General features: G+C 37.8%; 1 protein-coding gene across 4 annotated transcripts in view; it reads left to right on the top strand.

Moving 5' to 3' along the window:
- The first annotated feature begins 1764 nt into the window (after window positions 1–1764).
- SLC6A11 (solute carrier family 6 member 11) overlaps window positions 1765–27203 on the top strand; it is a 109928-nt gene continuing 84489 nt past the window's right edge. The window contains exons 1-5 of one of the 4 annotated variants that reach the window (XM_029996100.2): window positions 1765–1805; window positions 2842–3072; window positions 7088–7222; window positions 7390–7530; window positions 9001–9091. In XM_029996100.2, coding sequence (XP_029851960.1) covers window positions 2853–3072; window positions 7088–7222; window positions 7390–7530; window positions 9001–9091 — 587 coding nt within the window. In that variant the 5' untranslated portion in view covers window positions 1765–1805; window positions 2842–2852. Of the gene's footprint in view, window positions 1858–2073; window positions 2388–2841; window positions 3073–7087; window positions 7223–7389; window positions 7531–9000; window positions 9096–27203 lie in introns of those variants that run through there. The other 3 variants (XM_029996099.2, XM_029996101.2, XM_029996098.1) reach the window with 3 other exon arrangements.

Genomic DNA, 27203 nt, shown 5'->3' with positions numbered 1-27203 from the left:
ACAGTAGTGGATAAAATACTTGTCACCAGGAGTTAATCATTTCAAATACTGAACAAATCAGCAGTGATTAAACACCTTTTGCATCTGCTAGTCATCCTATAGACTGTTCTTTGGAGCAGACCCCTTCAATTTGGTATCATTAGTCTATTTGAAGAAGACTGATCTCTCCCATGTATTGAATTATCAGTCAGATGTTTACTGTCCCTTAGCTTCCCTCCATTTTTAGAATTACTCTCAGGAATGAAATGAGAATTCAGTTTCAGCTTTGATGTTCAAGTGTATCCTGTTGAGCCTGCTCAGCCTGGCTGGAATACAGAAAAACAATGCCTGTTTTGATCCCTACTGAAAACGAGATGTAGAAGGGGGAAAAAAAATAAAACAACAAAACCCCCTCAAAGTTGAGTTTGGTTTGTACAAAGCCAGGTTGGGAAAAATGGATCTATTCCATCCTTAGTTAATGAATACCAGCTGCATTAAAACCAAAACAAACCACAGAAAGACCACCCAAAACCAAACCCAGCTCTGGTAATGATATCTGTGGAGGATGTCTGTGTGAAGGAACTTTAAAAAAAAAAAAAAAAAAAAAAAAAAATCAGAATTCTGCAGTTTTATCATGGTTTTACTACAGGCAGTTTTTCATTTCACAGTATAGGTTTGACTAGTGCTATATATGTTGGTATCAATAAGAAAAGGGCCTCATGCTGCACCTGTTAGGTGCAAATGTTTATATGATATATAGTTGACAGAGAATGTGGGGTGAGGCCCCAACACCCACTGTTGTGGCATGCATAATTTAAAAGCAGAATTCTAAGAACTTTAACTGCAGTAGGAACTTCAACATGTAAACACACTGAGGCTACATGTGTAAGCAGGGTATGATCAGGCTCTAGCTTCCAAAGTCAGCTAAAGTTAATATAAAATCTATCCATGGGCATCTTTCCATTGTCTTCAGTAAGCACTGGCTAACAGTTTTCCTGGCAGTGTGAAAAGTCCATGGAGCTGGAGGGCAAGAGGGAGAGAATTCACATGGAAGAGTATGCTGTCTCACAGCATCCTCCAGCACGCTGAAATGTAACCCTGGCTTTAAGAGACGGCGTTCCAAAGTGCATCTCCTGTAGTTGCAGAGCAAAATGTTGGTGATTGTAGCTGCAACTGAGAGTTTGGATCCGAGGGAATATTTGAAGCTAAAACTTGAGTGGGGCCCTGCCATTTGCCAAGGAGAAGCTGCAGAGGTAAATAATGGAAGAGGGATTTAGTTTGGGTTGAGCCGACATGGGGTGGGAATAACTGACCTACCAAAAAAAGAGGGTGGGGGGCGCATGAAATGGAAAAAAGTTCTCTATTTGAAATACCTCATTCAACCTGAAACAAGAGTTTGTATTATTTTTTCCCATTCTTGCTTCTATTTTACACTTATTTAGCTTGAATTTTAAGCAAAACCCCGGTTAGAAAAGCCCATGTGGGCCGTTTCTGCATTTTCCCAGTGTAACTCGAAAGCGCCCACATTGTTTCCACACTTTTCAAATGTTCCCCCCACATTTTTTTTTTTTAAATCCTTTTTTATCTTCCCCCCCCCCCCCCCCCCCCCCCCCCCAGCTGAAGTTAATGTCTGCCGTTTTCGGCTCGGCCTTTTTTTTTTTTTTTTTTTTTTTTTTTTTTTTTTTTTAAACTTGCCAGGCCTGAACTTGAACGAAAGCCCCCAACAAGCCAAGCCGCGGGGGGAGCCGGCGGCCAGGGCGGCGGCGGCGGGGCCGGGCTCCGGCCGCCGCGGCGGCGGGTACTGCAGCAAGGCGGCCGGGCGGCAGGTGCGCAGCGAGCCGCCGCCGGCACCGCGGGCCCTCGGCGAGCCGCATGCAGGTCGCCTTCCCCCTCGCCGCGGAGGGACGAGGGGCTGCACGGAGCAGGGCTGGGGACCGCCCGGTGCTCGGCCCTGCTGGCTTTGCGCCGGGCGGGGGAGCGAGGGGCTGGGGATGCTCGGGTGGTGATGCTGTGTGGAGGAGGAGGAGGAGGAGGAGGAGGGGGGAGCTGGCGGGACAGCCTGAGGTGGGCGGAGGGGGGAGGCGGGTGTTATACCATCGCGCCGGGGAAGGCTGAGCATTTGCAAATTCCGGCTCCAGAGCGCGGGGAGCATCCTATCCCCGCCGGCCGGCCGGGCAGCAGCCGCGGAACAGGACGAGGCTTTCCGGCTCCTCGTTATCCTAACGCCGGCCGCGTTATCCCCGCCTCGCCCCGGCCGCCTCTGCCGCCGGGCGCCGGCGGCTGCCCTGCCCCGTGTCTCCCGTGCAACAGAGCGAAGAGCGGCAGCCCGCCGAGCTCCGCTCGGAGCCGAGCGCTCAGCTAGAGACCCCGTCCCTCTCCCAGCCGCGCAGGCACAGGCAGAGCCCTGGGTGAGTAGTCTGGGGGCTCCCTTACTCCTCCAGGCAGGCCAGAACCGTTCAGGCCCCCTTCTCCACAGCCCTTTCTTTTTCTGTTCTCGATATTGCGTGCCTGGAAGGTGCAGGAGATCTCTGTCCTCTGGTAGGTTAGTCAAGCTGGGATCCTTGCTTGGGGAGGGATTTTTGAAAAGCTTCGCTACCTGTGCCTTAAATCAACGTTGTACTACTAAGTTGTCTGTCTCAACTTGGAAATCTCCTTCTCTTGTACATAAGCTTCTCTTCCCCCCCCCCCCCCTTCCCCTTTTTCCTTTTTTCCAACTTTTCCAGTCTTACAGAGTTGCCTCCTTCACTTTCATTTGCAAATTTATGTAGGTAATAAGAAGCCAATGATATGCTAAGGGAATTCTTTAGTCGGTGAAGGTTATTACTTAAAACATCCGTATGTTCTTTCTTTGTTCTCCCGTAGGCTGAACAGTCATGACAGCTGAAAAGACTATTCCTATAATTAATGGCAAGCCAGAAGATGCTTTGGACCCAGAAGCCTCAAGTACCAACCTCGTCCACAGCAATGATAAGAAAGTTCATGAAAGAGGTCACTGGAACAATAAGGTTGAATTTGTGCTCTCTGTGGCAGGGGAGATTATTGGGTTGGGAAATGTATGGAGATTCCCATATCTTTGCTACAAGAATGGAGGAGGTAAGATGGCATCATATGTTGATTTACAGCTCGCCACAAACATGTGGGAAATAAACAGTTAAGAATGCTTTACAGTATTTCTTGCACTAGTAAGAGAGGGGTATTCAGGGTTTCAGTGCATGTGCAGATAGGGAAGTATGAAGCATCTGACAACTAAGAAAAAATCGCTGTATTTCTCTTTCCTTCTACTCCCCAAATATTGCATGGCTTACTTTCACAAGTTTCTTTTGTATCAGTAAATTGACATATCTTTTTCTGTAAGATTTTTAATGCAGAAGAAGCTAGTATTCTGTTATAGTAGTACACTGTGTGTTTTCTTCTGTGCGTGAATACAGACCCAAGCATACTTAAATAAGTTCATCTGATGATAAAAGAATGTAGCAGTTTATTTTTCACAACAGTATACTTTGGAGAGGATGAATGTTGTTTTTGATAATGCTACAAAGATTACTTTTTTTTTCTTGTGTCATATGAAAATTTCTTTAACTCAACTGTATTTTTTTTCCCTCATTACTTCCCAAATCACTACAGTAGGGTAGCGGAAGGTATAAAAGTATCCTGTTACTCAAAGGAGAGAGCAAACCCTATAAAATTTAGAATAAGAATGTTATTTGAGAGAGAAAAGAACAGACTTAACTTCTACAAAAGTATAACATGTGGCATGTATTGGTTATAGTTAAGTATAAACTATGTAAGATGTGTGACAGTTAAGAATAAGCACGTCATCTGTGACTTGCAAAGCAATGAGGAAAGAAAAGTAAATTAAAAGTTTAGTTTAGAATTCTGTGGAGTGGATTCAACATTCTTCCCACTTAAGGCCTGAATCAGTTATTGTGGTCACATAGGCTGGGAGAAAAATAATATGTTCAGTGGCTGATATGCAAAGATCTGTTCTTTAATGGGTTTGCTAACAATGATGTGCTAAATTTCTTTCCCTTGTCCCTCCAAAACTAGGCACAGTTGTCTGAACTCAGGGATGATTTTGGCCCATTTTGTCTGCTGTTTCTATAAGACTAGTACTGCTGTGGAATCTGTGTTCATAGTTTGCAGCTCCTTTCTTTATATACCTGTACTTCAGCAAAACTAAGATAACAAGAATTGACCTGTCTTCAGAACAGTGTTACCAACTACTGCTATTAGTACAGAAATATTAATATGCTGGATATGATATGCAGAACAGTTTCTTGTTGATTGTCAAAGTTTTCCCAGCAAAATTTTGGCAAAGGAAAAGATAGAAATATTTTTTCAGTATATAATGAAGACTTCCTTGTTCATACAGTAACATTTATATGCCCATTTGTATGTATATGCTAGCTTGTCAAAATGTGATGGTATCATTTTTAAGGCTATAACATTGGGTAGAAAAACTTCTACTCATGTTTTTGCGTGACGTGGTGAAAAAGTAATTAGTTATATATCATACTTAATGACCACCCTATTCCTTAAGAATAGAATTAATGTGTGTGGTTTAATTGGTCGTGTCCCAGCACCATGGGAAATTTGCCATTGACTTCAATTTTATTCAATGAGGACTTGGTCTATGACCTGTGGTTTTGTAACTCTCTGGAATGCCCTGCTGGAATTAGACCAGAGTTGGACTTGTTTGGTGCATCAGATGTAAATACTGAAAACTACTTAGTGTGTGGTAAGTGAAGACAATGGTAAGATGTATAAGTTAGTTATGAAATAACTTGCTAGATACAGAATAAATCTAGAAGCAGTAGTATGGAACTTCTGAGGTCTGACCTCTCTCTGGTATTTACTCCAAGTTATAACAGGTAGTGTACACATAAGCTTCTATAATTTAATTTGTTCTCATGGATATTTAGTGGAGTTTTTAGGAAAATTAATTTCTTTGCATGTTTAGAATTAGATATTTCTTGGAATGTGCTCTGTTTGCAAGCTGGGAAACCTGATGTCCTCAAATTTTCATGATGTATACCTGCTGTAGAACAGTGTTGGAAAAATAGAGTCAAAGCTAATGCTTTCAATTTCAACAAGTTGCCATGTTAAACTTGCTATGATTGTGCATATGAGTGGGCCAAGCCAGACTTGATACTGGCCAGCAGTTTGCCTGGCCTATAAGGATTTTTTTCAAACCATTTGCACAGTAAATCATACAGAGAAACCATGTTGTAGATGCAAGGTTTCCATTCTTTGTGAAATCCATGTGTATTGCTTGAGATGCAGCTGAGATTCAACTATAGGCAAATTGCCTGGTTGAAGGAAGAGACTACTCAGGAAGAAATCTCTCTTGATATGCTGGGTCTGAAGAAAGAAACTGCAAGTCAAAGCAGGTGTATTTAGTTGTCTCAACTTTCTAATCAAGGCTACTAAAGCATAACAGTTGTTGCAGGTTGTGGGTGTGTTGTGGTATTTGGTTATTGGTGTGTTTTGTTTTGTTTTTAAGATGAAGAATGGGATACCCTATTTGCCTTGTAGTTGTAGATATCTTCCTGAGGTATATTCAGAAACATTTTATTCATAGTTAATATTCTGACAGAGATTTAGTATTAGAGAGGTAGCTATTAAGGTGCTGTTCATTAATGATCAAATAGATCTTCAGGACTCCCACTGAAGAAAGGAAATGCTGCTATTGCTAGTGCTCTAAAGAACTGATCTATGTATGCAATGATGGACAGCACTGTAAAACACATCTTCTTAGGAAAAACTGCATCCACCAAGACTTTTGTGTGTTCAGCGTATCCTGTGTTGATTTGAAATGGAATAAATGGTGGGATGCTTACATCATTTAATGGGAGCTTTAAATGAAGCTGATTAGTATTGTGGGATTATTTGTTTGGGAGCAAGCAGGTTGAGGCCTGGATACAACACATTATGTATGTTGTACTAACCTTTATTTTCATAACTTAATTAGTTAATGCTTTGTAATTTTCCTACAACTTCAGATAAATTATTCTATGCAGTGTTTTGCTGCGCTAGTCTGCCTGGTTAAACCAGTAAAACTTTCTTGATCTAAGTAAAAATGGCAAAATCAGTTATTTTATGCTTTCTTCTCGGTATTTATTTCCTTCTTTCCTTGTTTCAGTCTAAATCAATATAGTGCCTTGCTTTCCTTCCACCTCATCAGAAAGTCTGAGTACTGAGGGAATGAGGAAAACAATTCTTTATGCCTTATATGTTAACGGTTTCTCTACGTAGTCAAAAGGCTGTATTTTATTCATTATTTAGGTTCAGTTCTAAATGGAATACCTAAAATCTACATTATTAGCAAATGACATTATGCCTAACATATGTATCTTCTCCCATTTCTTTGCTTCAGCATACTTTACAGCCATGTTCTTTAGGTGCCATACCTAATAACACAATCATTAAATAATACAATACTTCTGCTATGTGTTAATTAGTAAGAGAAGATATTTTTTTTGTTGTGGTATACAATGCTTCAGCATTGAATTGTATTATTCATTACCTATGCTAGAATTTACTGTCAGCATCTAACAAAAATGTTGATGCTTTGTTATTTTCCTACAACTTTACGTTGATATTTCTAGCTGAAAAGGCGAAGCCCTGCTTTCCTGTTTTTGTAAGTAGTTCTAAAGTCTATTTCATCATTCTCTTTTCATGGTCCTTATCATTAGGCTTACCCAAATAACATACAAAGGACTTCTTAGATTTAATTTCCATAAGACTTCTTCATCCCTGCTTTCCTGAGAAAAGCGAGGAAGAGAAGGTAGTGTAGACTGACTTGGTGATGATCAGAGCAGAACTGTGTGGTTGAGCAAGACTGTGGTCTTTTTTGTGTTTGAGACACATGAGCAGAATTTAGTCTATACTGAGGAACTTTGGTCTTGTCTTTGCCACGAGCTAAAAATGGCTTACAAGTTAACTTTTGATATTTGGGGCCAGGAGTAAATACTTCCTGCACTATCAGCAGGATGCCTGAGAGGTGGCTAATAGGTGATCCTTCCTTTATTAAGAAAATTAATTTCTCACTCTGCTGTCAAGGAACTGTATTCATTATAACCAATATCCCTTCAATGTTTGCTTGTAGGTGCTTTCCTCATCCCATATGTGGTTTTTTTTATTTGCTGTGGAATACCAGTATTTTTCTTGGAGACGGCCTTGGGACAGTTTACTAGTGAAGGAGGCATTACATGCTGGAGGAAAGTTTGCCCTCTATTTGAAGGTAACAAACAGTTCTGTGTTCTGCTGCAAAAGAATGCATTAAATTTGAAGTAAAATAAAATAAATTGTATCAAAATGGAAGTTAAGATATACTTAAAGTAGTAAACATTTGTTTATAATTACCTGAAAAGTAAAAGTTTTCTATTGTGTCTCACTGTTTTTCTCTAGGCATTGGATATGCTACCCAAGTTATAGAGGCACATCTAAATGTATATTACATCATCATTTTAGCATGGGCTATCTTCTATTTGTTTAACTGCTTTACTACAGAGCTTCCTTGGGCTACCTGTGGGCATGAATGGAATACAGGTATGACCTCAGTAGAGATTATTGCTATACAAATACTTCCAAGTAATTGATTAATATATTAAAATGTCAGGAACAAACTATTCCGGTAGAAAAGTCTGTGGAAATGGGCCAATCACATCAGACTACAGCATGATAAAGGAATCCTGGAATGAAGACTTATTCATACCTTCTTGGTTTAGGTCATTGTATAAGCATTTGTAGCTGCAGAATATAATGTCAGATAGCAGAAGACGACTTTGGATTTTGTTAATTCTGTAAGATATTCTGGCTAAATCCCAAGACTCTCATTTGCAATCATACCTATTCTCCCTGAACACAGTAAGTGAATTCTTCGGAAGAGCTGATGACCTGATGACAGGCTACAATCATGCCCTTTCACTCTAATGAAATCAGGAGAAGTTTAAATAGAGAGGAAAATACTAAATGTGGAACTTTGGATTTGCTCTTTTTAATGCCAGAAGTTGAGGGATAATGTTCATCAAGCTACTTCTGAAAATGTAGTCACATATATAATCCTTACTGCATGCAAAGTAGCCTCTTACATGAAAGATCAGGTGTGTATTCGTAAGGGTTTTCAGTATAGGGCGGGCTCTGCATCTGTCCTCTCTGATATTTTTAGCTCTAATGCTCTACTTACTGCATTTGAAGATCACGAACATCTATGGGAATACATACCAATGCCCTTATTTCCATGTTCCTGAAGTTTTTGCATTTATTGCTTATATTACTGTCCGATTTCAAATCATGTACCAATCGTACTGTCTTTCATGGTTTTTAGTAAGTTGGTCATTATTGTGCTCTTTGAGCACACCTAAAGCTATTTGAAATCTTGCAGTTTAGGTTATGGTAGGTAACTAATCTTGGGCCCAATAGATGTGGAAGGCTTCAGTATCAATTTTGGCAACCCTGCAAAGGAGCTTAGCCAATGTTGATCGCTGTTCAAATACTAAGTGTCAACTCAACAATGCTGAGCTGCTTTGATCTCCTTTCTCTGTATTAGAGATAATAATAATAAGCCAGAGTAACTCTTCACTTGCCATATTAAGGCAAGGTGGAAACTTGTTGCTGGCAGCATTTCATAAGCCAATTGTTACCATTGGCCATTGAATTAGCGGTTGGAGTAGGAGTATGTTGTAATTCCCAATCAATTGCCTCGGTTTTTCAAAGCATTTTTCTTCTGCCTCAGATGTTTTATTGGTCTTTGCCATTGCAACTGTGCCTTTGGAAAGTGTTACAGGAGAGTGTATCATACTGCATGGATATTTTTCTGGGATAGGCCTGTGATCTGGTGGTCAAAATAGTGTTGCAGAAGTAGCAGCTGTGGCATTTTAGTGTACCTAGAAATCATTTAATGACATTGAGAAAATGTATTATAGAATGGTGGCTTTACAGGATGCATAAACTAGAAAATGCACAAGAGGAAATGTACTTACATGTCAATATAGCAAACTCTTTTTTGTTCCTTTATAGAAAACTGTGTGGAATTTCAAAAACTTAATATGAGTAACTGCAGTCAAGTCTCTTTACAAAATGCCACTTCTCCGGTGATGGAATTCTGGGAGTAAGTGCACATAAACTTTATGTTTGATCACACTATTCATTATCTTCCTATATTTTGATCATTTACACCTGATTTAGATACCTTGTAACCCTATAGCACTTAGTGATATGGTGATGTGAGTTCAGCTGGGAATTTTCTCATACAGGCAAAGAGTCAGGATGAGAGATTTAACTCTTTTTTTAGAGGATGCAAGGAAAGGAATTCCATATCCTGAAAGTACATAGAACAAAGTGTGCCACTTGCTTGGGAGCTTGGCTCCTGCTTCTGGAGGAAAGAGCCTCAAACCCATACTAATGAGGAGGCAGAGGTTGAAAGAAAGAGGATTATTTTAAATATTTTGGGTGTTTTTTTTTCCAGGATGTTTCCTCTCTTAAGAGTTTGAGAGTTGCATCTTCATCCCTGTTTGAGCTAACTAATACTTTGGCTTCTGTATCTCATTATTTTTTAAAGGACTATATAAGTGTTGGTTATTCAGTTATTACAATGGGAAAGTTTAACTCTTTTGTGTCTCCTTGATTCTGGTTTCTAGTTAGAGTAATAGAAGAGAATTATATCTCTACAATTTATGGCCCACTTTTGTGATGACACATATTTTTTCTTAATATAAATATTTAATTAGTGCATGTGTAGTCACATATTTGTTCCTTGCAGGGCGTAGTGTGTGTTAAGACAGTCATAGAAATGGAATGTTACTTTTAATATTAAGTCGTCTCACAATTCAAAATGTGTTACAAAATTTTGGGTTACTAAAATTTCTTGAGGGCCCATTCTAATCTCATTAATTTTACTGTTAAAATAGAGCCTTATTCTGAGGCTGTATGTTCAGAGCTCTGTTTCATGTTCAGGACAGCAATAGCTACACTTTGAAAGGACCATGAATTAAGACTATCCTTGAAGGGACAACTCTACATTGACATAATTTTCTTGAATGTTAGCACATGCTACTGTCTTCGCCTCTGAACCCCTTCGTCTTGCTACGTCAGTTACTTTAGCCTTCATGGGTGGTAGTTGTTGCTTCATTAAATAATACTGTTTTATTTAAAAATTAAAAACCCCAGAACCAAGTTAAATCTGAATAAGGCATGAAAATGCATACACTCTCTGATTAAAATTGTCATTTTATTTTCTGTTAAAATTTTCAATAACCTGAACACCTAACATGTTAAATCAAAATATACCTACTCTACCCACTTCCCAGCTAATGTTTCAGAATAAACAAGTTTCTTAGGTGGCGTCTCCTATTGCTATGACTTAATAATTTTAACAAAAATACCTTACGGTTCTTTGCGATAACTAGGACTTAGATTTCATGTGGTTAGAGTCAATGAACAAAGTATTTTCTCCAGTACTAACCTTATTTACCCACTGTATTTATTTGCTTATTCAGCAATATTAAAAACTCAGCAACAGTTATCCAGAGAAGTAGGCAACATTTAGTTGAATTATACAGAAGGCACAGACTAAGTTTTATATCCTCATGTTTCTAGGGTTTTGTTGTGGTGGGTTTTTTTTTTGTTGTTGTTTTGTTTTGTTTTGTTTTGTTTTTTTTTAATTAGTGCTCATCTTTGGATTACCTAAATTCCCATGTCAGTTTTATTTTGATGCACATACAGATACATTTTAAGCATGTCCCCTTCCCAGAATTCTCTAAAAATGAAGCTAAACAAGATTCTATAGTTAAACTTGAATTCAAGTTACAGTGGGTTTTAAATTGTTCAAATTTTGGACATATTTGCCAACCTGATTTTGGCTGAGTTAGGAATGAGTTATGAAACTAGAAGGGATAATCAGATTTAGCCTTTTTTCTAAATTGTTTTACAGTCTTGTGTATACAAAGTTGAAAATACATACTCCAAAACACTCTAAAATCACAAAAAACAAAAGAGAAGGTAAACAAAATAATTTGTTATTTATTTGAAACTTCTTTCTTTGTTGTGTTGTGATCAAACTTTTTGTAATACTAACAGTTTACTGGCCAAAATAGCCAAAGATATTAAACTCACCTACTTTCTCTGTCCAAGCAAAACTGAAGTTGCATGGTTTTTCACCCCTGGAAAATGAATGTACTTTCTTCCTGCTGAGGAAGGTATTTGCCTTGTTAAAATTTAAGCGAGTATGACGTTGCATGGCCTCAAAAGTTAACGTAGACATGACAGACTAGTTTAGAAGTGGAAGAATGAGCTTTATTAAATATCAGGACTGATTTTGCATTAAAATAAATATCGGGAATGAACAGAAGTTTATAATTAAGTTATATGTCTTAAATATATCAGGCATAAATGCACAGTAGAGGTCTTTGTGTATAGATGTGCAGTGCAGATCACAGAGTAGTTAATACGAAGTAAATATATTACTAGACTAGTTAATTTGTCCAGCAAGTCATCTTATAGTCTGTAGATAAGTGTTACTAGAAATGTTATTTCACTCAGCCAGAAGTCTTGTTCCCATGATGTTGCTTTACTCCTTTACAAATTCTGGTGTCAGGAACCTTAAATTTATTGAAAGACTCTTTTTGAAACAAATAGTAAAAGGAAAGTTGATGGGGTAGACTGCACAGAACAGATGCTCATTGCTATTTTCAGAACTCATGTGGACAGTGTGTGAGAATCTTCATTGCTGCAATAACCAATCACAGGACTGAATTAATTTGCATAACGACCAGGTTCCTTACAATTAATTAAGTTGATGCCTGTGAAGGGAAGGGGGAGGCTCTAGGTTTCTTCTGAACAACCACAGCATTCAAAACCTTTATACTTTGCTCTCTGCAATGTCAAGTCTGCAACTGAAATTCCTCTAAGTCATGGCCACATAAAGCCAATTTATTGTGTAAAGGGTCAGCTGGGGAAAAAAAGTTTGGGTTTTGTGGGTTTTGGGGTTTTGGTTTTTTTGTTTGTTTGGTTTGGGTTGTTTGGGGTTTTTTTTTGTCTGTTACCATCTACTCTTGAGAATTTGTGAATTAGTGTGGCAATTACTGTGAATAGTGATCCTATTTGCTTACTGTATGTGATCTTATTTACATGTAGGACTGAATACTGGGTTTGTAAACTGTCAGGTTGATGTTACATCTTTCCTTTGATAATCATATCACATTACCACATTCTAGATTATTCACAGTATCTTCAGATTTTTTTAATTAAAAGAAACCAACAACAAAACAACAGAAAAAAAGCTTGGGGAAGAGTCAGTATTTACATAAATGCGTGTTATAGCAGTGCTATATGTTTCTTTCAAGCCCAGTGCTCTCAGTCTAAGAGTTAATAATGCTGAGGGATATACAGGTTGCTATGTATCACACAGCAGACTAGACTGGCATTATGTAAATGCCAGCAGAGGTTAGTAGCAGGGGCACAAGTTGGATTTGGTTTTGTGTGTGAGTGCGTGCACGTAAATGAATACACCAGGCCCAAAAGGATGTCTTTACTTCTGGCTTTGAAAAGGAGTGTTTCTCTTTTTTTCCTCTTTTCCTTTTTTTTTTTCCTCTTTTCCTTTTTTTTTTCCTCTTTTCCTTTTTTTTTTTCCTCTTTCCTTTTTTTTCCTCTTTTCCTTTTTTTTTCCTCTTTTCCTTTTTTTTTTCCTCTTTTCCTTTTTTTTTTCCTCTTTCCTTTTTTTTTTCTCTTTTCCTTTTTTTTTTCCTCTTTCTTTTTTTCTCTTTTCCGTTTTTTTCCTTTTCCTTTTTTTTTCTCTTTTCCTTTTTTTTTTCTCTTTTCCTTTTTTTTTCTCTTTTCCTTTTTTTTTTCTCTTTTCCTTTTTTTTTTCCTCTTTTCCTTTTTTTTTTTTTCCTCTTTTCCTCCCCCATTTAACCAGTACTACCAGGTCTCTTCCATCATCTAGGCTAGAAGGCTCAGCCCTTATTTATTTGTAACTGGAAGCAAATCCAAATCTTCAGTTGGTTTGAGGATTGCAAATAAAGACTTCAGCCTCTCTGCAGAAATATTTCTAGCTTTTACTGCTTCTGTGGCCTTGGCTACTGCTAAAGATATTGCTGAAGTCAAACAGCAACTCACCCAACTGCAGTGATGACTGAGAGGATACTTTGCAGTACTATGAAGCTTTCCTGCCATGTAGACTAGTAGTTACCCTTCCTCAGGTCTGTATAGAGGATACTGTTTCCTTGCTACCCTAGCCGGTATAGACTCATTTCCTCTGATAATTCAACATTCTCTATCAGATTTGATGGCCCTGTCACACAGAGGGTGAAGGCCTGTTTATTGTCTTGGATAAATTGTTCCTTTGTTTAAAAAAAACAAAAAACAAAAAAAACAAACAAAAAAAAACAAACCAGCAGCAAAGACTTTAGAGATAAGTAGTGCAGTAGGTTCTAGATGCTGTTTTCTTTTTGGTACACTCAGAAGAATATCATTGTACATGCAAGGACCTCAAAACTTAAAATTTTTTTCTGAGCCAGTAATTGATGACTACTTATCTGTAGTGAAAATGGTCTGATCCTTCTGGAGGAGCAGTAGGCAAAGTCTGGGAGTTTAGACCCTCTTTACTTGTTTTCCTGCTTAGAAATATCTATCCATGTTAATGTTTTAAGACTTCATTTGAGTTACCTTCTAAGGTAAGCACCCGAATCAATCAAAATTCACTCTTTATTCTTCAAACTCCCTGATGCTTTTTTCCAAAGAAGGACAGGCAAGAGTCTGAAACTTCACTTTTCATTTCATACTCATGCCCAGCATTCAGAGACTGTCCAGTTAACTACCGTTTATGGTGTTTCTCTCATTCTAATTGTATGGCTTGATTAGGGGTTTTCTAAGAAAAAATAATAATCATAATTTCAAGGTACGGCACATGGAATTTTTAGTGTCCAAACTTTAAACAGTTAATAGTGATAGTTGCAGTAATAATAGGGATGTTGATAACTTCAGGAATGTTGAAGCAGTCCCATGAAATAGTTGTAGCCATGGATGAGGCTATACTTACAGCCTTGGAAACAGAATAGAGAGGAGAAGATGCTCTGCTCCATTGTTCTGTGTGGGAGAGGAAATTGTCTGGCAGGTATAGGGGACAGCAACCATGTCTGTGTGCTCTTTTGGCTGCTACTCCAGTCTGTCACCATGGTCAGGAATCTGAGGTTTCTAGTGCCTGGGAAGGGAGCTGGACAGACAGAGGACCCATGGTTTTGTGGTTGATTCCACCTCAATAGTTTTTATTGGCTGTATAACAACTTAGACCTCTGTTAAAGAAGGTCTAGTTGTTGGGCTGTCATTCTCTGGAGGGGGTGATACATCCTTAGCATTTCCAAGTAAAGCCTAGTGAGAAAAAACATTTTTTTGTCTAGGGAAAAGAAAAGGGGCTATTCTCAGCAAAAAGGAAAAGGAGCAAACCCTTTCCTTGCAAAGTCAAAAAGAGTTTTTCCTGTTTCATTCAGGCTGCAAATGACTGCAGGAGTCACATTGTGGTTAATCCCCACTACCGTATGAAAAGTCATTAGCACGTTGAGCCTGATCCTGCAGTGCTCTGTACCCAGAGACCTTCAGCACCTCTCAGAACTAGGTCCTTTGTGCATGTCTTGTAGAATGTTGAGTTGTGCCAGACTTGCTCATTTCTGTTCAGTTCATAAGAGGCTGTGTGAAAACTGCTTTTTGTTTGGAGTCACGTGAACTCTTCATCTGGTTTTGCCTCACAACCACTGACTTTGCCTGGTTTCAGCTGAAAGAAGTAAATGGGATATGTGTCAAAATTCTAAGCCAGTTTCTTAATATTGAGGGATAAATGTTACCCTAAACCAGCAGATGAACTTCCATGTTTTTTGATTTTTATCTTGAATATTGTACATAACATTTTTACTGTGGAGAAAAAATGACCATAAAAGTTGCAAAGTCAAGTATTTGGATATTGAGAAATACTGGAAGTAAGGCTGTGCAATTTTAAGTTCACATCTTTTATGAATATGATCAACTTTAGTTGAAGAACTGCCTAATATTTTTTCAATAGATCTGCTTTGTTCTTGCTAGAGGATCGATAGGGAGCAAACTCTGTGCAGGTATTCAATATTTTGTTGTTCTTTTTGTTAATTTTCTTGTCTTATAGTCTCATTATTATTATTATTAGGTTCCTGCTCTGCTGACAAAGTTATTAATTTAATCAAGGCTTCCTTCGGTGTTTATGGTGTCACTGGCTTTGCAATTATAGTTTGCTTGATTATTTACACATTCATTTATCCTCACAAAATCTCAATAAGGCCACATTATTCCCATTTTACAGAAGGGGATCTGAGCTACAGAGAGAGTGAAAGTGCTAAGTATGAGAGGCCCAAGACATTTTTTCATGCTATTTAGCATTAGGGTTGCACAAATTTTATTTCAATTAGAGAACAAGAAAATGTACACAAGCCAGCTTTGTCCAAAAATAAAGAGTAAAAAAAGTTACTTAATTGAAGACATGGTAACATTTGTTTGAAACAAGTAATTGCTATTTCATTCCAAACAAAATGTTTTATTTTGTGCATTTGCATGAAAATTTAAGGGAATTAGTTTAAAAAAGAAAAAAAAGCAGTAACTTTGTTGTCTTTGCTCTAATGACTTGGTATTTAGAAGGCTCTGTTCCTTGTATTTTGCTTGCAAGAAATGGAATACATATGTTTCACTTTCTTGAATGTGTTCTGTATGGGGTGGGAATTTCACTGTCTTCTCTTGAACTTGCTCTACTTTGTATAAAAGTTAAATAATCATGGAGTATAAACTGGGATGCTAACATCTTGCTTCTCAGGTGGTTGCTTTGGCCAGAAGTTTACAGGATCATTCTCTTACTGTCTCACTAGTTATTTAGGGGATTTAGATTGAAGGGGATACTTGAGGACAAGAAGGATTGAGGGAGACTATTCTGATACTTTATAGGTTAATAGTTAGACCAACCAGTTCCAGTCTTTATGCCAATAAATATTTAATTGTTTATACACTGTACTAACTATGTATAAGGAGAGAGTGAAAGCTTTTTCTGAATCCACCTACTGCAGAATAGCAGAAAGCTTGATAGCTAGAGGGTTCTCTTGGTAGAAAACTTTATAGGCTTTAGGTTAGAGGAGAGCTATGAATATGGGTTTCCAGCATGATGGGTGAGCTTTCTGATTGTTCATTCCCTTATCTAGCCTCTTCCCTCTGTGTATGCAAATCTGCTCTTCATTCCCCATGTTTCTAATCTTTAGTTCTGAACAGTTTGAAAGGTCTATTCAGAGGGAATCTAAATGTTAGCGTGCTTCTGGGACACTGATGAGCTATCTCAGTTCTTATCTTAATTCCTCAGTTGATTTCTTACTCCCTGGTCCATGCTAGTGCCTCCCTGGCATCCCCACCACAGCTATCTAGTTTAGTATCCTTCCCTAGGATTACATCCAATCCTGGCATTCACACATATGCCTCCCACTGCTGTCTCTTCTTTGTATTGTAATTCATCCTAGTCTCTTTTCTTGGGCAGTTCAAATTGTCCTCTGTCTTGTCTCTAAATCAAGTATATTACTGCTTCCCACCTCCAGCCACATAGTCCCAGTCATTTTATCCAGCCAGTTGCCCACTCCCTGAACTTGCATCTAGTCTCAGGATGGTTATTCACTGGTCTCCAGTCTCAACTCCCTAAACATTTTTCATCTGCTCCCTAAATTCATTGGCCAGCTAATCATAGACTGCTCTTTCTTCTGCTCATTGCTTCTCTTCCTCTCCCCATGCCTATCTGCTAGTGTGAGAAAGACTGGCCGCCTTCTCCAGTCAGCCTCAGTCCAACTTATCTTCAAGTCTGCCCCTAACTACTAGTCCTCCAGGTTGTTTTTTTTTATTCCTGATGTTCTGCAAATTGTGCAAGGTTAGTAACTATGCAGCATTAGAGCATTTTGATGGAGGAACCTAGGAAGATTTTACCTGTATCCAGATGATTTCTGTTGGCAACATGTGCTTTTCTCTCTTTTTCTTCAATAATAAGGCTGTCGGGTTATTGCAATAAATATTTTTTCCTATGCCTGTGTTTTGGATGCAGCCAAAAATTGCCATTAATGTTTTTGAAGCTAATTATCGTAAGAACCTTTGTTTAAACAGTAGGAGTCTGAATAAATATACTTGTATCTGAAAACAGGATTTTATAATGGGAAGTTCTAAATAATAAAAATTTGGTGTTAGGAGATGCACTGTTATGTTTTGGAAATGTAAATTTAAAATGTAACTAACTCCTCTCCAGTAGCTGTAGGCACTTAAGGTAATAATAAACATTTCTTTGATTGTGAAGGTACCATGAACAAATTTTGTCTTTTTCCTAGTTCCTTAGAATGATACCATTATTTCAGATATAGTTCATAAAACATTTATTTCCACTATCTACTACTTAGAATGTCTTTTGGGAATTTGTAGCATTCAGTTAGTTCCTATGATAAAATATGGGAAAGTTCTGGCCTGCAGTGTTGGCAAAAATAGAAATTACATTTTTGTAGCAAAGGTCATACATGAGCTATTTAAAATATTCCGTAATTACACAATTGTAAAAGTTCTAGCAATAATATTATTACCTACTAATAGTTGGAAAACATGCACAGGGAGCTGAGCAACATGCTTAAAAAACTGTGACCTTTAGAAGCTGCTGGGTCACATACCCGGTTTTGCTGAAGGAATGCTAAATTATTTTTTTTAAATAATCGGTAACAATAAGGACATTTTCATTATTGTTGTTAATGCAGCAGTGTGTGTTTAAAGACATGTATATCTTCTATACATGCGCTTTCTGATATTGTAGGGAAAGAAATATCTGAGAGAAGCACAGTTTGCTTGCAGGGAAATAAAAAAAAAAAAAAAGTGAAAGGTCTAAAATAGCAAAACCTTAGTTGTGCCATGACAAGCTTGACCAAATCAGTCAATTGCAGAACTTGCCAAAATAACCAGGCATGTTTCTTCTGGCTTTGCTAGGGTTTTAATTGGTTTCTCATAGATTTTTTTTGTTACTTGTATAAGAGAAGACTTCTTCTGAAAGACCTCCTTTCAGTTATGTCTGGTTTTGTGCAAATACAAAAGTGAGCTCACCCCCTTCTTTAATAGTTATTATGTATAGCCTCCTACACTTGTACCTAAGCAAACTTAAATCTTCTAGAAAACTAAAAGCAAGACACAGTTGGTAGCAATTGCTGCCTGAAACTAATTAGTCCACTTCAGTAGCTCCCCTAAAGAAGAGAGGGATCTTGCACAGGACAAGCTGGAAAGTTACATTCATGTTTTACAAGATTACCCACCCCAGTAAGTATTTTCTCTACCAGTTTATCATGGGAATTGGGTTTGCAAGACTAGATGTGCAAACAAATAGCATGTAACTCTTCCAAGACATATTTTTCAATACCTCTGGAATTCTGTAGATATGCATGCGGCTTTTGTCATTTTCAGCTGTCCAAGAATGTGCCCATTAGATTTGCTTACTGTCTTGAAACTGAGAATCTTAAGGACCTTGGTGCAAGGGATTTTTAGAGATGCCCAAGTAGTTCTGAAATCCATGTTAAACAGCAGTCATGTTCACCTACTTTTTGGCTATCTCAGCATGGGTACTGCACAAAGCAAATAGTTCTGTGCAATTAAGAAAGTCTGTATCTATTTTTCGCTCTTGAAAAAGTATCACCACAAGAAAAAAAAATTAGACACTTCTTAAGAGTATTTCACAAGTATGGCTTTGTAGATTCAGGCCATTAACAGAAAGGGTGGTTGCTTGGGTTTTTTTAGTCAAAATAAATGTTCAAAGGAGAGATGCTCTTGCTGTGAAAAAAAAATACAGTGAACACAGACGAGGGAGGGGGGGAAAAGCAAACCTTTTTTGGTAATTTTTTTTTCACTGTTTTCCACTATATTCTTATATGGTGGCAGGGAAATTGATTTGCAGTGTCAGGAGGACTTCCTGAGGAAGACTCATTAAATATTGCTATGGAATTCCTATAAAGGTTACAGAACATCAATCAGTGCAGGCCTTGAAACAATGATGTAGGCATAGTTGTCCTCTGTGGAATGGAAAATGACTGATATCTTCCCCAAGTCCCTTCAACAGCTATTTTTTAATTATTTCGACTCTGCTGACTATTGGTTTTAGTTTACAAGTAAAAAATTGAGCCAGTAGAATTTATCTGAATTTATTTAATTACAAATAATACTGTAAGTTGCAAGTGCTACAGGAAAGTGATATTTTATGAAGACCCAGTAGCTGTAAATGTGGATGAAGGACTTGGGACCTCCAAAAATAGCTCCTGTACATTAGCAGTTTTCTTTTTTCTCTTTTGACCTATCAGCTAGTCTTTACTGCCTTGTGCCCCTGCTCCTTTGCAGTTTCACTTCATAGATTTTTTTTGTAACCAGGGTTTAGTACAAGGCCAGTGAGTATGAAAACTATGTTGACAGAGGTTTTGGGGGTTTTTCTTTGCCAGCCAGGTAATGGTTTTATATTGGCCTGTCCTGTGTGGAAGACATAAAAGCTTACCATCACTGATTTGTTACATTACTGTGTAGGCAAGAGCTCACTAGCAAGGACTATTTTACAAAATCACGCAACAGTTCTCAATTTTCTGTGGTCTGTAGTTCTCATTCTATGAACGTTTAATTAAGAGTGAACAACCAAGTACAAGTCTAGAGACTGTCTAAAAGGCTCAACACAAATTTTGAGAGCTATCAGGTTGACTTACATTTCTTCTAGGTGCTTTCAGTTCACAGCTGCTACTGTGTGCTGAACTAATTTATGTCACTCAGAAGGTGAATAAAGAGGAGTTTTTTGTCACTGCATGACTTCTCCAGAGCGGAGTAGGGGGAAAACTGCAAAAATTCTGAAGGAGTCATTGGATGTATTGAGAGAGTACCAAGAAAACTCTCAGACTTGGTTAAGAAGTTGCCACATGATTCAGTGAAAGAGGCTGAAGGAAAATAGGTCAGGAATGGCTAGAGGAGAAGTGGGGTATTCTGTGTTTATCCATCACTGTCTGTCTCTCACTGTAGATACACACAAAGACACACATATACATAATAAAAATGAAAACAAGCAATATATGTATATACACAGTAGCTGCTAAGTAGCGTCACGTTACATTCAGGTAACTTAAGTACTGACTTTAATAAGGTGGGGTTTGACACAACATGTACATGTCATTATTTTCAAGCAGTACTAGAAATTTTAGAGAAGAGTCTGCTGAGGAGAGTTTAATCTTACCTTTCAATTTGGTAAGAAGTGTAAAAACGGATGATGAATGGACCCTATCAGGACTTTAAGAAGAAAGAACTAGGCTGAACAGCAGCAAATGTGGCTCAATAAAGAATAATTCATTCTGATATGTGTAGGTCACAGAAAATATGCTGTAAGAGGTAAATATTTTAGAGCTGTCCATAATGCTGTAGCGGAGGGATTCTCGCTAATGTGACCACTGGGAATTGTCTCTCTGCTGCTTTAAAAAAAAAAAGCCAAGTATGGAATTAAGTGGATTTCCAGAAGAGAATTCTTAGTTTGAGAGAATTTTATTACAGATTCTTTAATCTGTAATCTGTAGATTATCTTCTAAAAGATGAAATACATCTTTCTATCATTGAGCACTGATGGTTGGAGACTACAAGTGGGTATCCAGCAACATCTGGCAAGGATTATTTGTAGCACTTTTAGAAACCTGTGGATATATTGTATCTCACATTTTAGACATTACATGAAACCTTAGAAAGAGAGGTTTGTACTGTACACAGATCTTGTATCCTTTGTCAGTTCTGGATGCATAACTTTCAGAAAAGTGAAAGTGTCAGCTCATGTTGACTTCCAGTGAGAGTTCTGCACCCACACTCTCTCTGTTCATTTCAAAGAACATATACTTTTAGTGACTAAATATGCTACAAATTCACTGGAAGATTACCTTTGTTCAACTTTATAGCTGTATCCATGTTTATTCTGGAGGTGTTTCAGCGATTGCCATACTGCTGCACTGGAAGACACCTGACACCACCAGTCCATTTTTAGTTTCCTAAATGTTAGAATTTAGACAGGAAAAAAGATAGTCTGAAAATAATCTTTTCTTTTTGAGGCATTCTCTTCCTTGAAGACATATGCTTACTATATGACATTAACATTATCAATATGTCATTCTTTCCCATGTCGTCATCATGTAACCAGAGCCCTTCAGGTTAGCAAGCCAAAGAGGGGTTCATGCACTAGCCAGTCATGCAGTTCATCTTCTGAATGCTTGTCTCCTTCACTCCTACTAAGGTTTGAGATTGTCTGGTGTGGAATCAAGTAAGACCAGAACCAATTTAATATGCAACCTGAGTTTCATGTGTTGCTAAATTTTGACGTTCATTTAGGTAATGCAGTGTGTATTACATGTAGTATAGGAGTACTATGTAGTATATATTATACTCTGGGGCTTACAATTATAAGGGTTATCTCTGTTAAAATGTATGATCCCTTCCTGTAAAAGGGAGAGGTCTCCCATACATTTTTGTCAAAATCCTGCATCAGGTAGGTTCTCTTCTAACAAGAATTTTTCTTCATTCTGTTGATTATTGCTCATTCAGTGAAGCTCAGAAAGTCCCCTTTACTTTATTTGGCAGCTACTTTTTAATATAGAGTCCTGTAAAGTATAGAACAGGATGTTTGATATTTTAAAACTGAAAAACATTTCACAGCTTTGATATCGCTAGTACCTACGACAATATTGTACCATTCTGTACGTTTTCTTGTGTCAAGAGATAACGAACCATGCCAGACAAGAGAAACCTTGGAAAACAGTATGAATAATAAATACAGTAATAAATTGACTAGGGAAATAAAAAGAAGGCTCTCTTTATGTTCATTTTATTGAAAGATAATTTCTCTTTTTACCTTCTCCTATATATAATACATATATATGTTAAAAAGTCCTGAGATGTTTACAAAGTAAACTGTTAGGCTTTTGGTTTCATAGAGCTTTATATCAGTTAGCATTCAGCATAGATTTTGTAAGTTTATCATATGAGTACCATTATCATTGAGTATGTATGTAAGGCAGTGGAGAATACTACCTCACATCTTTAGCATCTTGTATACTCTGTTTAACACTGGGGTTTTTTTACTTTCTGTGAGAGCAAACCACTCTGTATTCAAAGAAAGGTGGTAAGCATGTAATTTTGGTGAACTCACATTCTCTTAGCCGTTATTCCTCACTTTGAGAGTTTTAGTGTGTCTAGTCAGTAAACTGGACACTACTGACTCAAGCAATAGAGCCTTCTCTGAAATATCACTGCTTGTATGTTTATGTATTATTGTTAAAATAAGCATTATTTCAAAAGTTTTTGTTCCTCCTAAGCTGTTATTTTTCCACCTTTGAGTTATGCAGTCCGGATGCATGATCAGCCTCTCTTTCAAATTAGACAACGCAGATTAGACAGCCACAGGGAAATGTTGCAACTCCCTGAAAGATAATTCAGTACAGGAAAGCTTCTGTGCTGTTCAGCAGAGCTTAGTGTTTTAATAGAATGAAAGGAGCAATTTCACTACCTGAGAGATCCTTTAAAGCTGCTTGCAATCATAAGTGTTGAGGAAGCACTGACTTGAGCGAGAACTTACAGCACTGCTGCCTAGGAAGGGTGCAGGGTCAAGTGAGCCTCAGCATTCAACTTTTAAGATTCTCTATCAGATAGTGGGAAAGCTGCAGTGATTCCGACAAGAGAGAACAAATGCTGCTGGTGGTGCAACAACTCAAAATAGCTGTTTCCAAGCCATTCCTATAGCTGTATGGTTGGCCATACTCTCATTAATAAATAATGTACACAAATACAGTAGATAAGCAGCTGCCTCTGATCTCTGTGACAAAAGAATGTCACTTTTTACTTTTTTATGTGTCCCTGGCAAACATCTCAGCATTCCAGTGTGTCTGGAAGTACTGCAGTCATCATGGTCATACAAATGAGACTGATTTTATGACTGCTAACTAGTGGAGTAAGCATCTAACAGTGCAACAATCCACAGTATGGTTGTCTTCATGCAGATGTTTACCAGAACCTTGGATGCTGGTAGCTCTCTGGTCTAGCAGTTCAAGCATCTGCAGAGGATTCTGGTACATGGAATGTGAATCTCACCATTTTCAGAATTCAGTTAATATCTGCTCGAGTTTCCGCATGTCAGAAACTGTATGCTTGCACACGATACTTGAATACATTTGGGTATGAAATACTCAAACCAATAAGTTTTCATAAAAATTAAAGAATATTAACTGCATAAAGTGCAATGAGAGGAAGAAAGATGAGAGTTTAGAAAACATGTCTTTGGATAGAAACTTAAACTCACTTTAACACAGGAATTGAGGATGTCTGAAAGATACTGATAATTTTCTACTAAACTGAGGGGAAATCTGTGCAGCACTGGCTCTCAAATTTGTTATGCTTTTTGTACAAGGAGCTTGGTAACAAGGTTCAAAAGGTAAATATGGACTGGGTCTGAAAAATCTGCAGGGATGAAAGGAGCATACCAAAACACATAATAAGAAAGACCACTGTACAGTAGCACTACTGCTGCTTAGTGGTTTCATTTTGTTTTCCTTTCATCCCCCCCAGAATGCTCTGAGGACAGAGTCTGGCCCAGAGTAAAAAGGAGCATTGCCACCTATGTTCCTGGCTGAACAGATACAGATGGAGAAGTGACCTCAAGAGGCTGCCTCCTCTGTTTGGGTGGTTTTTGTTGTTGGTTTTTGTTTCGTTTTTTTTAAAGAAAAATGTCTTGGAAACTGCTCCAAATCAGAGAGGGAACATGAAGGGACCTTCCTCAAATAGATTGAATCTGTTCTTCAGCTTTCCAAATCACAAAATAATGCAGTAAGTACCCCCATACATTCCTTTCAACAATGTGTTGGCAGCAGTTAATCCTCTTTCTATTCAAGAGCCTGGTACAGCTCCGCACATTGGAACACTTCATTAAAGACACTCTTTCCCAGGAAAATGCAGTGTTCTCCCAGCCAATAGTGTAGTGTTGTAGACTTTCAAAATGCTAGTTTTCAAATTTGGATGGAAAAGGTTACCTTCCATACTTTCCAGCTATCAGTAGTCAGGAGTAGCAGTTATCTCCTACTATGCCCCTCCACAGTAATTCCAACAATGGAGGGGCCCTTCTTCCTGTCTGATGTACTGAACTGCTGAATTGAAAGGTGTTTTAGTACATTCTCAAACAAATTAAAAACATTTTCAGTAAGCATATAATACTTTTTGAAATAATTTCCTCATGGGATTTTATCTTTCTAAATTTTGGTAGGGCATATATGTGCAATGATGTTAATTGAAAGAACAGAGGTAACTATTAGCAACAGTATGTTCCTGGAATGTAGGTACCAGAAGGTCATTGTATGCTGTCTAGTTTCTTGCTAAGTATATTATTTTATGTGTACTTAAAGTATGCTGAAATTTTTCCATGGCTCTGTTATCTATTCCCAACTGTGTCCATGTTTATTTGTTTTTATCCACACTTATATTTTGATTCAAGTTAAACTGTAAGCTTAAAATAGGCTTACAATATTTGGTAGTGTAAGCTGTAACCAGAATAAATCTACACTATAGTAATAATGTCATGATTTTGTTCAGTCTAGTTGTGACCCCTGTGACCAAACATCAGCATTTCTGACAGCTGACAGCTAACATAAAGCATGCCACCCTTCAAATATATGTCCTATTATTTCACTTAAATTTATCTTCTATTCATGAGATTCTTGTATACTTTTATAACTTTTCTTCTGTGTTATGTATAGGAAAAAAAGTAAAAATCTTCGATAACATTTAGTCAAGCTATATATGTGTGACTAGAGGTAGTGAAACCTTTGAACGTAGTGTGTCTTTGGCTGTGAGACATTACAAATCCACTCTGGTTTAAATTCAATTTTCTAGTTACAAGCAAAATATCCTGTGTAGAATTAATAGTTTGCTACTACTGAATGAAAAACCTTACTCTGGTTTGAGTTAACCTTTGCATTCCAAATTAACACTGATACCAATGGAGCTTATTTCTTTCAATATTCTGTTCAAGGTGCTCAAATGCCACTAGTCCCCCTGGCTTCTTTCCCAGGTGATTGGTCAGTTCAAGAAACTGAACCACTGCGTATTTTTAAACAACAAAACAAAAAACCCCAAACCACCACCACCAACAAAAACCCAAACTCAATACCTACAACAAATCTTTTCAAACTCTCATCAATTTCTATTTTCAATGAGATCCAAAAAACAGTTAATGATTTGTATCTTCAGGTCTCTCTGCAAGACAAATCTTTTTTACAGCAAAGTTTCACATAGTCTTAAGTTGTTGGCAGCAAACTCAGCATGCTCAAAGTTACTCTGCTTAAAATGGCTTGTACTAACCAGGGATCTTACATTCTGTAGTAATTCAAATGGGTACTTACAGCTACCTCCAGTTTGTTGTACTGGAAGCTGCAGAGGTCCTCTAGGTTCTTGGGCTTTTTTCTATCAGGATTGTGGTTGACCTTTTTTTATTTCTTTAAATGTATGATGATTTATGGAAACTTTAATTTATTAAGAAAACATTAGATAACCTTTCTGAACCCAATATCTTTTCCCCTAAATGCCCTGCAAGGTAGATAAGTTTGCAACATTTTTTTGAAAATATATTCAGGCCTTAGGCTAGTGGCAGTAGTGAATTCTAGTGATAAAGTTTCAAGACATTCCAATGAAATGTCTGTTAAGATATTTTTCCTCATTTAATTTTGGGGGATTTTATTTAAAGATCCTTAGCTTTAATAAGTCTTGATATACATAAGGAAAAAGGTTGTTTGTTTGTTTGTTTTTTCCACACAAGTATGAACCAAACCAGCTGAACTATAGAACTCACTATAGAACTTCTTTTTCAAATGCTTGTTATTTCAAAACGGAGAGTATTGCTTTCAATGGTGATTTTCCTGATCTTGTTCTTTCTTTATCTTTCCCTGCATTATGAGGTGAGGAGAACAAGGTAGTGTAGGGGAATTGCAGTGGTAAGAGAAGAAGAGGAAGACATAGTGAAAGGTACATTATCTCTTTTTTCATTGTCTGTGCAATTTATGCAAGGCCATGGCAGCTTTTAGATAGAAGCTGAACTGCTGAGGAGCAAGAAGCTGTGATCAACTCTGTCATCTTCTGACCCCTGAATACATCAATGGATGCAGGGGAGAATCATGTATTTTTAAAATGCTCCCCCTTTTTATTTTAAATTGAATGATAAAAGATGAGGGTGTCTACAGTCAGACTGAATTGAGGCTTTGTGAGAAGAATTTCATGTTCTGAATGCCACCTCCTTTCAAAATCAGCATCTGCTGCTGCTGCTTCAGATGGTTTGAGCAAGAGAGCTAAGGCCCTGGCGTTAGGGAGTGCGGCGTTGTGCCTGCTGAGGAAATCACTGTGAGCCTCTGAGCAAGACTTTCTCTTCCTTGCATCTATTCTTTGCATACCTTGTATGTTATAGTTTAATTATATGTTCTGGCCTTGTTGCTGCCTACTTTCTAAGGGAAACACTAAACCTTTGTTCTGCTTCAATAAAGAAAATACAAAACAGTTTACAGCACTTCAGTATATAGGAGCCATTGGTACAGTATATTTAAATACTCATTATGGTGCTAACAGTTCAAGTTGACTGGCATCGTGTCTTTTTTAAATGGAAGCAGCAGGGATAATTGTGTCAAGGCCATTAATTTGCCGTTTACTTTCTATGACACTCTTTACAAAAGAATCAGGCCAAGATTTTTTGGATGGGTAAGGTAGGTGTCTCTGCTACTTGAGACTTGTCACAGAGCGTTCAGAAAAGACTGAGCATTGACTTTCTGCAGACAGCTTCCAGAAACTGCTTGCTTTTAAAAATCCTCATCTCAAATCTTCAGAGAATTGTGTTCTTATGACAAAGTTGTCTTTTGGTGTGTGAAACATTCTAACTGTGAGAGAGAGAAAGAGTAACAACGTTTATTTATTAAGAAGTTGTTACGTGGTTGGGAAGAACAGCATAGTAATTCAGGTGACTGCCTGCTGAAATGGATTACTTTGACAGCTGGACGTGGATTATGGTGTGAGTCCAAAGTAATTCTGGAAGCTCTGTCTGAGCCCTGAGTATGCCAATGTATCAGTCATAGACTTCCATCATACTCACTATTTTGCAATGCAGTGGCAGCACTGTGGAATTATTATTGAAGGCT

The sequence above is a fragment of the Aquila chrysaetos genome, chromosome 20 (assembly GCF_900496995.4).
Source record: "Aquila chrysaetos chrysaetos chromosome 20, bAquChr1.4, whole genome shotgun sequence".
In the NCBI taxonomy this organism is placed as follows: Eukaryota; Metazoa; Chordata; class Aves; order Accipitriformes; family Accipitridae; genus Aquila; species Aquila chrysaetos.
Note: the sequence above shows the minus strand (reverse complement) of the source record. Positions and strands in the feature narration are given on the sequence as shown.